Source organism: Myotis yumanensis, unplaced genomic scaffold (assembly GCF_028538775.1).
Source record: "Myotis yumanensis isolate MYYU_CA2020_CCGP unplaced genomic scaffold, mMyoYum1.0.hap1 SCAF_1, whole genome shotgun sequence".
Taxonomy (NCBI): domain Eukaryota; kingdom Metazoa; phylum Chordata; class Mammalia; order Chiroptera; family Vespertilionidae; genus Myotis; species Myotis yumanensis.
Genome location: NW_027223752.1, coordinates 44,180,755 through 44,194,989, shown reverse-complemented (window position 1 = coordinate 44,194,989; position 14,235 = coordinate 44,180,755). Strand labels below are relative to the sequence as shown.

Sequence of the window (14,235 nt, the reverse complement as noted above, 5' to 3'; positions counted from 1 at the left end):
AACAGGGGGCCAGTTCACTGTCCCTCAGACCGTTGGAGGGCCGGACTATAGTTTAAAAAAAAACTATGAACAAATTCCTATGCATACAGCGGCGGCAAAAACACCTGGCGGGCCGGATAAATGTTTTCGGTGGGCAGCATGTGGCCCGCGGGCCGTAGTTTGAGGACCCCTGATTTAGGGCATAGTAGTCATGAAGCTATAAACTTAAAGATTTAACTAAAGTTAGCTAAATGTCTATAGACATAGAGTACTCCCATTATTAAATTTCTGGAAATTTATACCGATTGTGTCAGGCTTAGTTGTTAGATAAATATGACTATCTTGTAGTATGTTTCGAAAACAATTGTTATGTCTTTCCGTGACTTAAAAATTGTTATAGCATGTGATTAGATTTTTAAAAAGTACCAGAATAAACTCTAGAAAGATTACAGTAAGTTTTCTTCTTATACCAAGTTAATCCTGCCCAGTTTGGAATTTTCTTACTACTTTGCTGTAGGTACCAAAGAAAACTTTTTAACTTACCCATTTGTGGTTGATTTTCTGTGTTTTGTTAGTGATTTATGGGAATTAGTTTTCAGAATAGGGCTCTATGGAATATACATGTAGAGCCTCACCCTTCTCCCCCAAACACACACATACACACAACAACCTCTTTAGTTTTTAAATAAAATTTTTGTTTTATTTACCTTCATTTTATCTTAATTGAGTCATTCCCACTGCAGTGTGAGACTAGTTTTATACATATGTTTGCTATACATTCATTGTACAGATCACGACTGTGGTATGCTACAGCTGTAAGCCTTACTCTATAATGTGTTTTTAGAAAATAATTTCTCCTACTGTTGTTGGAGACACTACTATTAACTTTGGTGCGTGGTGACTAACTCTAACAGTGGCATCAAACCCACAGGATTATGGTTGAGTCTTCATTCAGACTGATGCTCTCTTTGATTATTTGCTCCTCGACTTCTGTCAGGAGGTTTTTTTTTTTTTTAATGTTTTTATTGATTTCAGAGAGGAAGGGAGAGGGAGAGAAAGATAGAAACATCAGTGATGAAAGAGAATTGTTGATTGGCTGCCTCCTATATGTCCCCTATTGGGGAATTGAGCCTGCAACCCGGACATGTGCCCTGACTGGGAATTGAACTGTGATCACCTGGTTTATAGGTGAACACTCAACCACTGAGCCACCATGGCCAGGCAAGAGGCCATTTTGAGTGGGTTTTTTCACATTGAGTTTGTAATCTTAATTTTAGTTTTTCTGTTTGTTTGCTCAGGAAAACTGTTGCCACATTTTAAGATAAATTAAAATAATTTTATTTGCCTATACTTACATGGTGTGTTCTTGGGCCAAAGGAATAACCTCTTGCCCGGCCACGGTGGCTCAGTGGTTGAGTGTTGAGCTATATAAACCAGGAGGTCACAGTTCAATTCCCAGTCAGGGCACATGTTTGGGTTGCAGGCTCGATTCCCCAATAGGAGGCGTGTAGGAGGCAGCCGAGCAATGATTCTCTGTCATCATTGTTGGAAACATTACTATTAACTTTGGTGGTTGGTAACTGACTCTAACAGTGGCATCAAACCCACAAGATCACAAGATTATGGTTGAATCTCATTCAGACTGATGCTCTCTTTGATTATTTGCTTCTCAACTTCTGTCAGGAGGTCTTTTTTTTTTTTTTTAATGTTTTGATTTCAGAGAGGAAGGGAGAGGGAGAGAAAGATATTAAATCAGAATTAAATATCTGGTGTATTAAATCAGAATTAAGTAAAGGAGCAAAAACTGAAGAAGTTGGGATTTAAATAGAGTTCTAAAAATAGTATTTCCAAATGAATGTCCCCCATTAATTCTCCCTCCAGTTCGAAATGTCAGCATTTTGTATTTCCCCCTTTTGAGTCTCCAGACCTCTTGGAATGTTATGCCTGTGGGTGGGAGGCTAAATCAGTTAACTTTGAGTTTAAATAAAGTTGTGGGTTTTTTTGTCATTGTAGTCCATTTTCCTTATTCATATTTAATCAGAACAGTTAACAAGATCTCTTAGAGGCATTCTGTATTGGCACCAGAGTTTTATAGAGCTTTATTACTGTTTTGACAAGTTGGTTATTGAGAAGTGTGTCTTAGGACATTTCTTGTTGCCATTATTAGGCCAGTATGGTCTTGCACTCATTTCTTCAGTGCCATTTTAAAGGATGAGCAACATTAAAATTTTTGAAGTTATCATTTTACTGGATTTGCAGTCTTTTGTTCAATGTCTTTTAAAATATTACACAATTGACTTTTCTTAACTGTATAGTCATGAAAGTCTTTAAAAATTAATAAAGTTTCTGACTACTTGCCTTTTATTTATTTTTTAAAATATATTTTTATTGATTTCAGAGAGGAAGGGAGAGAGACAGAAACATCAGTGTTAAGAGGGAATCATTGATTTGGCTGCCTCCTGCACGCCCCCTACTGGGGATCAAGTCCGCAACCCTGGCATGCGCCCTTGACTAGAATTGAACCCAGGACCCTTCAGTCTGCAGGCTGACGCTCTATCCACTGAACAAAACTGGCTAGGGCCTGCTTGCCTTTTAATTTGAACAATTTCAGTATGAATGAATTATTATGAATAGTGAATAGGAATACTTTTAAAGGCACTTGACTAGAATTTAATAGTTTTGTTTTTACATTTACAATTTTCTTCTCTAAACTCTAGTTTGTTTCTATAGCTTTTCTTACATTGACTTAGCTTTACAGATGGGATCCTCCACTGCTTAGCTTTTCTATACATCTGGTGCAGCATATTGCTAATCCACTGTGCATAACTTTTAGAGATCCCGTTCTTTCTCATTCATTCTTCAATCCTAGAGGTCTAAGCATAATCAAAGAAGGATGAAAATAAAGTTGATTATGGTGTCCTTTATTTTTACAGCTAAAAACACAGTTAAATGAAACGCTCACAAAACTTAAAACCGAACAAAGTGAACGACAAAAGGTAGCTGGTGACTTGCATAAGGTAAGACACTGCTTGTCCAGAAGATGGTATTGCATTATGCAATATTGTGCCTTGAATCTTAAACAAACATACTGCTAATTCTGCTGTTATTTTTTGCATTATATTAATTTGTTTATAAATTTAAACTATTTGATATATAGTTTTTGGAACTAAACTGTTTGGCTTGTTTTAACATTCTTCATTTGCCTCATCATTTCATCACATTTGTGTAATTAATTTCTTTATAATGTATAGCATAAACTTTAAATTTATTTGAAGTTATTCTTTTTTTAAAACTTATTTTTAGCCATATATTTTTTTGGGGGTGGGGAGGAATTAGCTTATGTAGTTGTTTATCTTTATGGATCTGAAAGATGTATATAGACCTCTGATGTTTCAGAAGTTTGTTCCTTTCATTTATTACTTTGTAGAAATACATTTTTCTTAGTCTCATAAATAGGCAGTTTTTAGGATTACATTTTTTATTCTTTGCATTAGGTTGACAAGTTATTTGTAATTTTGAGATATTTTTCAAAGTATAATTCACGTGTGCTTATTATCAAAGCTGCTTTAGAGCTATGATCGTGTTCATTAGCAAAACAAATACGTCACTTTTTCAAAAGTTGAAAGAAATGTTTTTGTTGGTTCTGTATGATGTTATGCAAAAATAGGAATTCAGAATTGCTTCAGATTACTTTGGTGTTATTGTTACCCGTAGATAAAATGTGAACTTAGGAAGTTTGTTTTAGAGCTCAAAACTTAGGTACATGATACAATTGTCAAGGCTGAGCAGTCTAGTTTACTTTAGTATGTGGTAATTTTTGACCTCTGGACCAAATATATAAAACATGTAGTTTTAGCTTAGCAATTTAGTTTCTCATACATACTTTAAGGATATTAAACAGGCACTCAAAGATACTAGATATGCCATGTTATTTGTGAAGGCTAAAGTGGCAACGATAGGCAATAGTGTTGTGCCCATGTCTATATAGAAAGACCGTGTAGCACTTGATTGGAAATGCACATAAATATTTATTGACATGAAAAAAGTTAATAAAATACAATGTGAAACAAACAAGTATAAAACAGCATGTATGTTAAAGACCATTTATACATTTTTTTTTTTTTTTTGCCAGTTTTCTATTTGCCCTTGTATGCACAGAAGAGGGATCTAGATCAGGGGTCAGCAAAACTACAAACTATTTTAGGATTTGTGGGCCACATATGACTTCCTCTCACATACTGGTCTTTGTTTGTTTGTTTAACATAATCCTTTATAAATGTAAATACCATTCTTAGCTCGTGAGCTGTATAAAAACAGGCTGTGGCCAGACTTGGCTGACCCCTGACCTAGCTTAATGTTATCCTAAATGTGTATTGTTTGAATTTTTTAAAACAGTGAGCCATGTGTTTTTATAGTCTGGTGGGGGAGGAAGCTGTTTTCATTTTGGAGAAAAAACTGAATAAGTTGGCTTTACATTGTGTTTTTAGAAGAGCTTTATTCTTGTACAAAAGATGTAAGAAAATCGCTCATTTTTTTTCTTGTCTATATTTAATTATCAGTTGTAGTTTGCGGAGGCTACCATATTGCTTTCTTTACAGGCTCAACAGTCACTGGATCTTATCCAGTCAAAAATAGTAAAAGCTGCTGGTGACACTACTGTTATTGAGAATAGTGATGTTTCCCCAGAATCGGTATGTCTTTTCTTTAACTTCAAATCTCAGGCCTAATTACCTTATAAATTAAGTGAAGTTAAACATGTACAAGATCCATCTATGACTTAAAAAATGCCTTTGTAGCCCTGGCTGGGTTCCTCAGTTGGTTAGATTATCATCCTACACATAAAAAGGTTGCAAGTTAAATCCCCAGTCAGGGCCCGTACATCAGAGGCAAGGGATCAATCCCTCTCTCTTCTGTCCCTCTCTCTTCTCTCTCTCCCTCTTCCTCTCTCTCTCCCCTTTCTCTTCTTCTCTCTCCCTTCTTCCTTCCCTCCCTCCCCCTTCCTCTCTCTCTCAGATCAATTTTTTTCCCCTTTTTTATTGCTTAAAGTATTACAAAGGGTACCACACATGTCTCCCCTTCTCCCCCGCCCTTGATCAAATCAATTTTTTGAAAAATCCTCCGGTGAGGATAAAAAAAAAGCCTTTGTAATGTGCTTCCTTCAGTCATGTTGCTTTTTTAACTGATACCCTATCTCTGAAATGCAGTGTTTTTGTTAATGTTTGTTTTCACTTTAGCTTAGTAAGATGTTAATCAAGGTTTGTGTTGGGAGGTATTTTGGTATACTGTTTAAGAGTATAGACTGCTTGTGTTAGAATCCTGCCCCTACTGCTTAGTAGTTGTAAAACTTCAGCCATATTCCTTAGCCTCTCTGTGGTTTAGTTGCCCCATTTGTAAAAGGCAATTATAATAGTACCTATATTGTAGGATTTTTGAAAGGAATAAGTGAGTTACTGTATAAATCAGCGGTCGCCAACCTTTCGGACCTCATGGACCACCAATGTAGTCTGCGGACCACCGATTGGCGACCGCCGATATAAATCACTTAAAATAGCTGGTAACACAACAGTGCCTAGCACTTAGGAAAGCTCAGTATGTTTATTGTTGTTTTTACTGTTATTATGAATGTTCTCTTCTTTGGTGCCCTGCATATTTTTTTCTGAGCAGAGAAATGAATTCATATCTGACATTCAGAGATTCTAGGTTTTTCCCTTGGTGGTCCAGTGACAACATTAATGACAGCTTTCTTTGGTGCAAACTAATTTGCATCACTAAGTATCAAACACTCTTTCTGTATGTGTTTTTATTATTGATTTTCATGTCACCTTTCAGATATTTCATGTTGTATTTAAAACAAAAATGATCTGCCTTTTTCTTGTGTTTGGAGTTTTTCACTACTTCTACCTTTGTTTTAGGAGTCTTCTGAGAAGGAGACTATGTCTGTAAGTCTAAATCAGACTGTAGCACAGTTACAGCAGTTGCTTCAGGCAGTAAACCAACAGCTCACAAAGGAGAAAGATCACTACCCGGTAGTAGGTAAGAATCACTGAACTATTCCTGTCTGTCTGTGGGTAATAGGCATAGTGTGAGTATGTGAATGTCTGTGTAGAGTGTGTTTATCATAAATACAGGAGCTGTTATTGCCCTAGCAGAAATATTTCCTCTATCTCTTTCAGAACCTCCAGCAACAGCTTTAGCTTTTTTAGAGCTTTATTACCATTTTGTACATATTTTGGTCTTCAGCTTGGAGGGAGGGAAAAAAACCTTTATTTTTATCTCCCTTGACCTTTGCATAAAACATACACTCTTGTAACTTGTTTACATAGGTTTTGTTCATTGCCATAATGTCTGCAACTCCTTTACTTTATCCTGATCTAAGTTCTGATAAAGTATCTGTGCATTTTTTTTAATGACTTGGTAAAATAAAGTGACTGTGATGTTTTTACTAAGCTAAGATTCTGAGCTGAAAATCAGATTATAATTTCTTTAAATTGGATGCTGGATTTTTTTTGTTTCTTTGCTTGCTTATAAAGCTAACCAGATCCATTTTTTAACTCCTGAAGTGACGGTCTTAATAGAAGATAAATAAATCCATCACTAACCAAACCATGTTAAGAAATTTTATTGCCTATATTACCTGGGAAAGCTCAGATTTGTTGCCACTTAAAAATGACTTGCAGGGATATAATGTGCAGCATAGAGAATATAGTCAGTAATATGATAACTATGATTGGTGACAAATGGTTGATAGTCTTATTGTAGTGATCACTTTGCAAGGTGTATAAATGTGGAATAACTGTTGTATGCCTGAAACTAATATAATATTGCGTGTCAGCTATAACTAAAAGTAAGTTTTAAATATATATATTTAAAAAGTGACTTGTGTTTTAGCTGGTGAATAAGATCAGTTAATTAGTTGATTCCTGGGTTTTATCTGTTTTCAGAATGATTTAAGTCTTATTAGCCTTGGGTAATTAGGATATTACAGTATGCATGGAATACTTAAGATATTCTTCTTTCAAAGCTGTTTGTTCTAAAATAATCATGGTATCCTGGAGATGAGTGGAGTGGCTTGTGCAACACAAAGGGGCCACTCATCACTGAACTGTCCCTTTCAGAGCCCTTACTTAAGACTCTTTAAGTCTGTACGGAGGCCTCAGGGTAAGTTAGGTGTCCTGGAAAAGCTGGAATGGACAGCTTTTTTTTTTTTAGACATTGTTTACATTTATTTATTTATTTAATATCCTATGCTTTAACTTTATTTTTTAATCTTTATTGTTGAAAGTATTGCTTATGCCTCCTTTTTCTCCCCATTGACCCCCTCCAGCCCAACCACACCCTCCATCCTAGGCCTTCACCATACTATTGTCTGTACCCATGGGTAATGCATGTATGCATATAATGTCTTTGGTTGATTACCTCCCACACACCCACCCTCCCCCGCCTTCCCTCCGAGATTCCGTACTCTGCTCCATGCTTCCATTGGACAGCTATTTTTATTACAGGGGCATTCTGTCTTTTTTTTTTTAATCCTCACTCAAGGACATGCTTATTGATTTTAAGAGAGAGGGGAAAGGAGAGAGACATTGATGTGAGATAGAAACATCAATTGGTTGCCTTCTCATACCCCCCCCAACCAGGGATCAAACCCACAACCTAGGTAAGTGCCCTGACCGGGAATTGAACTCCAACCTTCCAGTGTATGGGATGATGCTCCAACCAACTGAGCCACCCAGCCAGGGCCTGCCTCACTTTTATAGAATGATTATCCCCTCACCTGCCTTAGCATATGTTCTCCTTTAAAATGCTACTTCAGGCCAGTTACCTTTAAGAAGACTTTCCAAATAAACCCAGCTCATTCTTTTAACCTGTCAGCAAAAAAATTATATCGTAGTCTTTAAGCCTTAGGATGTTGACCTTTCAGTTACCTAGAGTTACGCTTCTGCCACATTACCACATTCCCAAATTAGGAAATACCCTTGCTTCCTGCTTCTTCCCTCCAATGTCTTAAGCCCTACTCTTTTCTCTCCACGTGCTCCTTCTGTTCAGTCTTGAAAACCTGCTCAGATGTCTTATTTTAACCATGCACTTCCTTTAGGTTACCACCCTATTTTTTCTTTTATTTCACTGTTCAACAAAATTCTTAAACTATTCTCATAACATCTACTTTTTGATATTAACTTGTTCATCTAGTGTAGAATGGCTTCTCTTCCTGCCTTTCCAATGAAACGTTTGTTTTTTTTTTTTTTTGCTGAGGTCATTAGTACTTTCCTAATTGCTAGATCTAATACAGGTCCTTTGTTTGCATGGAAGATAAATGAAGTATGCTAAATAGGCTGAAGTCAGTCCATAGGTCTTGGTGTTATAAGGGAAGGGCTCATTTCCAAGAGCTTAAAAAATTATGAGATCACCAATTACCTTTGTCTTTAGACCTCATCAGTAGTATCTCTCCAGCATCTCAAAGGTGTTCTTGAATATTTTCTTTTTTCCCCATGCACATGGGTTGCTCATATTAAGTCTTGTGAACCATCTTTAACGTGGCCTTTTTCCACATTTACCTTAATCATATTAAATTTGATACTTATACTGATCATTGGTAATAGCACTTTTACTTTTTTAAATTTTTTGATCTTGATTTATAAAGTTATAGTAACTTGTTAAATAAATATCTATGCTCTGGAACACAGCTAAAACTGAACTGTTTGGCAGGCAGCTCCCATAAGTGATAGCTCAGCAGTCTTTTGTCAGCTGATGAGCATAAGTCCATATCTGGCAAGTGGAAGGGAGGGGCGGAGCATGAGCAGTAGTACAGCAGGAAGGGTAGGATGGGGTGTGTGAAGGTGGAGGTCCACCAGGCACTGAAGACCTCCTTCCTTCTGTGTGTTCTGCCCAGCACTGACAGCACTGACAAGGCTAGCTCCTCCCACAGATCCCTTGGTTCCCACAGCTCTTCATTAAGTGTTGGTGTCACTCTCAGGTTTTTAACTTCAGCCATCATTTTAGCTCAATGTATTCTCCCTCTTGTGAAGTAGTTTAAAACTACTAGATGATTGGATTTTTTGGGAAGATGGCGGCATAGGTAAACACCGGAGACTGCCGCCGTGGACAACCACTTCAAAAATACAACTAAAAATCGGAGCGGACATCAACCAGAACCACGGGAAGGCTGGCTGAGGAGAGTCTCTTCAACTAGAAGCAAAAACAACAGCATTCCAACGCTCAGCGGAGGCGCAGTGTGGAAAATTTAAAGGTACGGCGGTGCGGTGGTGAGGGTGCGCGCGCAAAGCGGGCTGGCGGCTGAGGGCGCGGTTGTCGTTTTCAATCAGGAGCGAGTCTCAGACTCTGGGCTACAGATCCGGGCGAGTCTCTAGGGACCCAGACTCAAACGGGAGAAGCGGGACTGTCTGGCTACGGCCCCTCCGAGGTTTGCAGCGGTTGTTGGGACAGAGAGGCAGAGCCCCTGGGGACGGTCTCAGAGCGGCCATAGCTGCTCCCTCCCCCTGCCCTGTTGAGCCCGCCCCGCCCAGGCCCTGCGCACAACCATTTGCCGACCGCCTCAGGCAAAGGCTGGAATAACGCCTCCCCAGAAGACAGACGTTTTCCACAGCTAATTCCTACAGCCAGTCACCCTGGTGGTCAAATCCCTCTAGTGTTAACTACAACAATTAAGGCTTGGCTAGAACAAGACTGCGCACAGAGACCACAAGGGGGGTCACCAAGAAAGCATATAAGATGCGGAGACAAAAAAACATGACAGAAATGGAAGATATGGAGCTAAGAATCGCAATTTTGAGGGCTTGCCATAAATTTGTGCAGAGCCTCACGAAAACTAATGAGACCCTCGATGCTACGATAAAGAAATTAGAAAGTAAGCATACACGGACTGAAATAAAGAATATTATACCCAATAGCAGACCAGAGGAGCACAAGAATCAAACCAAAGATTTGACAAGAAACACCCAATTGGAAAAGCAAAATGAAAAAAGAATCCGAAAGTGTGAAGATAGTGTAAGGAGCCTCTGGGACAGCTTTAAGCGGTCTAATATCAGAATTATTGGAGTGCCAGAAGATGAGAGACAGCAAGATATTGAAAACCTATTTCAAGAAATAATGGCAGAAAACTTCCCCCACCTGGAGAAAGAAATGGACTTACAGGTCCAAGAAGCGCAGAGAACCCCAAACAAAAGGAATCCAAAGAGGACCACACCAAGACACATCATCATTAAAATGCCAAGAGCAAAAGACAAAGAGAAAATCTTAAAAGCAGCAAGAGAAAGAGGCTCAATTACCTACAAGGGAATACCCATACGACTGTCAGCTGATTTCTCAACAGAAACTTTGCAGGCCAGAAGGGAATGGCAAGAAATTTTCAAAGTGCTGAATACCAAGAACCTACAACCAAGATTACTTTATCCAGCAAAGCTATCATTCAGAATTGAAGGTCAGATAAAGAGCTTCACAGATAAGGAAAAACTAAAGGAGTTCATCACCGCCAAACCAGTATTATATGAAATGCTGAAAGGTATCCTTTAAGAAGAGGAAGAAGAAGAAAAAGGTAAAGGTACAAATTAGGAACAACAAATATGCATCTATCAACAAATGAATCTAAGAATCAAGTGAATAAATAACCTGATGTACAGAATGAACTGGTGATTATAATGAATCAGGGACATAGAAAGGGAATGGACTGACTATTCTTAGGGGAAAAGGGGTGTGGGAGATGCGGGAAGTGACTGGACAAAAATCATGCACCTATGGATGAACTCAGCGGGTGGGGAGTGAGGGTGGAGGGTGGGGTGGGAGCTGGAAGGAGGGGAGTTATGGGGGGAAAAAAGAGGAACAAATGTAATAATCTGAACAATAAAGATTTAAAAAAATAAAAAAAAAAAAAAAAAAAAAAAAAAAAAAAAAAAAAAACTACTAGATGATTAAATTGTAAATATAAATTTTTAAATCATCAGAATGTAGGGTAATAGGTTAAAGCTGATATCAGGAGATTTGTTTTTAGTATATATGAATTGTTTAAGATAATGCTGTACATTATCACTAAGGGAAAAGTTATTTTTAAAAGACAAAAATGAGAGAGGTGATAGACAGTAATTTAGTTTTCTAAATCCTAATACACAGTACTTAGCATTTTTGTAGGCATAGGAGTATTTATCTTATATCCTTAATTGGTAAGACCTTAACCTTTCTTTTCTTTTGGATGTCTTCCTATACATCTCCTATTCCTCTCCCTGCAAGCCCCCAAAAGAAGGCTATCAGACCCCTGCTTTTTAAAAAAATTAAGATAATTGCTTAATTATCTCAATCACTAGTATTTTATAATATACTTTTTTGTTCCCAGATAATCTACTCTTCTTTATATTTCATATTTGCCTGACTTTGTGTTCTAAGTGTGTACCTGTCCGTATCAAAAAACTTCATCACCCCAGTGTTTTGATCTGTTTGATCTATAACAAAAATCCCACGGACGAGTGGCTTAAACAACAGATTATTTCTCACAGTTCTGGAGGCTGAGAGTCCAAGATCAAGGTGCCAGCAGATCCTGTTTCTAGTGAAACCTTCCTGTTTTAAAGATGGCCATCTTCCCTTTGTGTCCTCACATGGCAGAGGGGTGAGGGAGGTCTCTGGATCCTGTTTATAAGGACACTGATCCCTATCATGACAGTGGGGTCTTCAAAGACCCCACTTCCAAATCCCACTTACATTGGGGGTTAGAATCTCAACATAAGGCTTTAAATGGACACAAACGTTCAGACCGTAAGATTCAGCTTCCCTGACCTTGGAACCAGTTTGTGGAGTCCTGTGGAGGGAGGATGATAACTTTAATAGCTGACACTTCACGAGTGTGCCTCTAAGCATGAGCATGCTTCTAGCACATAGGCATTGTCATTCATGTAATCTTCACAACACCCCAGCATGGTTTAATTCCCATTATCAGTAGACCCAAAATTGGTTCTGTAACTTGCTGAAGGTCACACAGCTAGTAACTGGTGAGCTGGGGTTTAAATCAAAGTGGTCTGGGCTCAGGGTCTGTGCTCTGAATCAGTACTTTTGTTCTCCCCGATTCAGACATCGTGTGCTCTGATCCCTTCTGCCACTTCTTCCTTTTCTCCTCATTCTGTCTCATCCTTTGTTGCCAGCTTCTTAGAGTTTCTTCTGCTAATTCTGACTTTTTCCTAAAGTTGGTCTGTATTTGGTTTATCAATAATGAATGGGAGAGGCTCTCAGTGTTATCCAGAAAAACTGGGGTGAAGTTTTGTATGTATGTGCTTTCCCTACTCCCATTGACAAATAGATTATTTTATGATGCTATTGTCTCTTGTTTCTGAAAGAAAGAATTCTTTTGTAGTGAAGTACAGTGTTGACATTCCAGATAAAAACTAGCTTTTATTTCTACACTTTACACTTGATCAGGTTTTCATTTTCTGTAATGTGTTTACATAGCACTTTATAGTTTAATATATGTACTTTCTGATCAGCTGTTAATCTTGTTTAGATAACATGATAGCCAGTGATAACTTTTAACTTTCTAATTGCTTCTTTTCCCCCTCAACTTTCTATTTTGAAAAATTTCACACAAAGTGTTGAATGAATAGTACATTCACATAGCTTACCTGCTTCATCGCTCTCTCTCTCTCTCTCTCTCTCTGTATGTTTTGTTGATGTCAAACCATTTGAAAGTAATGATGACATTTTATCCCTGAGCACTCCAGTGTGCATCTCCTCAGAACAAACACATTCCTTTACAAGTCCACAGTATCACATCCCAAAAAATAAAACAGTAGTTCTATATCATCAGCCAATATTAAACCTATATTTAAGTTCCCTCAATTATACCTCAAGTAGCTTTTATTTTTCCCAAACCAGCATTCTATCAAAATTCACATGCTGCACTTGGTTATGTCCTTTGAAGGTTAATTTCTTTAGTCATTTTATCAGACTTGGAAAGCTTCATATGACCTCAGAAAATCTCTGAACCTATTTATGCATGAGTTGAAAGGTAAAAATTTCAGTCCCTCTTTTCAGTGCTACTCACTCACCTGAATAGCTGTAGAGTTCTCTTGAGTAGAACTAATAAAAATGGATTCTCAGTGTTGTTCTCTTAAATGTTTTTTAATAGGATTTCAAAATCCTTACATTATTCTAAATTTGGTATGAAGTTTTGACTCATATTTTAAAATCCATGTAAAAGTTTCTGAATTTTTTCCCCTTGGATTACTATTAATATTACTTGCTTTGATCCTAGTCGAAAGGACCATGCTAGTTCAAATGTGTACTTCTGGTGCTTGTTAGATGTTTCTGATTGCCTTTTGTTTCTTTGTTTTAAAATGAATTTATTTATTTCTGATCTTTTACAGAGTGAAGTAATTGAGAAACTGTTCATTCAAGAATAACAGGAGGCATTGTATTATATTTTGCCAAATTAAAGCCTTATTTATGTTTCCACCCTTTCTACTTCGTCAGAAACACTGAACAGAGTTTTGTCTTTTCTAATCCTTGTTAGACTACTGATTTAAAGAGAGAGAAAAAAAAAGCCAACTCTGTAGACACCTTCAGAGTTTAGTTTTATAATAAAAACTGTTTGAATAATTAGACCTTTACATTCCTGAAGATAAAATAAACATGTAATTTTTATCTTGCTCAATAAAATTGTCCAGAAGATCAAAAGTGGTAAAGACAATGTAAAATTTAACATTTTAATACTGATGTGCACTGTTTTACTTAACATTTTGGGGAGTAACTGCCTCTGACTTCCACTCAAGAAAACACTTTTGTTGCTAATGTAATCAGTTTTTGTAATGGCATCAGCAAATAAAAGGATGCTTATTATCAGACTTGTTCTAATTTCATTGAGCTTTAATAGATTCTATTAGCATTACAGGCCAACACAGTTAGTGATTTCAACCTTCAGACAAGATGAGATAGGCATTGTTGCTCATACAACCTCTCTGCTGGAGCTCTGGTCTTCTCTGGGATTCTGTGCAATGTAAGTCTTGTCCAGAAGAGTTGCCGGTTACAGATAGCACAAGCAAATATTTAGGGTTTCATGCTTACCACCCCCACTTGAGGTTGAAGAGCTCTACTTTACTTTTACAATTTTTTTAAGTAATAAAAATTAACTTTTTTAGTTTCCTTCTTGCCAAGCACTATGTTATAGTTCATGTGTTTATCTTTTTTGTTTTTTAATCCTCACCCAAAGATACGTTTTTATTGATTTTTTTAGAGAGAGAGGAAGGGAGGGAGAGAAACATC

The 14,235-nt window shown here is 37.4% G+C and overlaps 1 protein-coding gene across 10 annotated transcripts in view; it reads left to right on the top strand.

Annotated features, from left to right (window-relative positions):
• Nucleotides 1-13,815, top strand: part of KTN1 (kinectin 1) — a 110,583-nt gene extending 96,768 nt beyond the window's left edge. For all 10 annotated transcript variants that reach the window (XM_070419263.1, XM_070419278.1, XM_070419271.1 and 7 more), the window contains 4 exons: nt 2,913-2,996; nt 4,578-4,670; nt 5,892-6,012; nt 13,341-13,815. In XM_070419263.1, the coding sequence (XP_070275364.1) occupies nt 2,913-2,996; nt 4,578-4,670; nt 5,892-6,012; nt 13,341-13,345 (303 nt within the window). In that variant the 3' untranslated portion in view covers nt 13,346-13,815. The remainder of the gene's footprint in view (nt 1-2,912; nt 2,997-4,577; nt 4,671-5,891; nt 6,013-13,340) is intronic.
• The last annotated feature ends 420 nt before the right edge of the window (nt 13,816-14,235 follow it).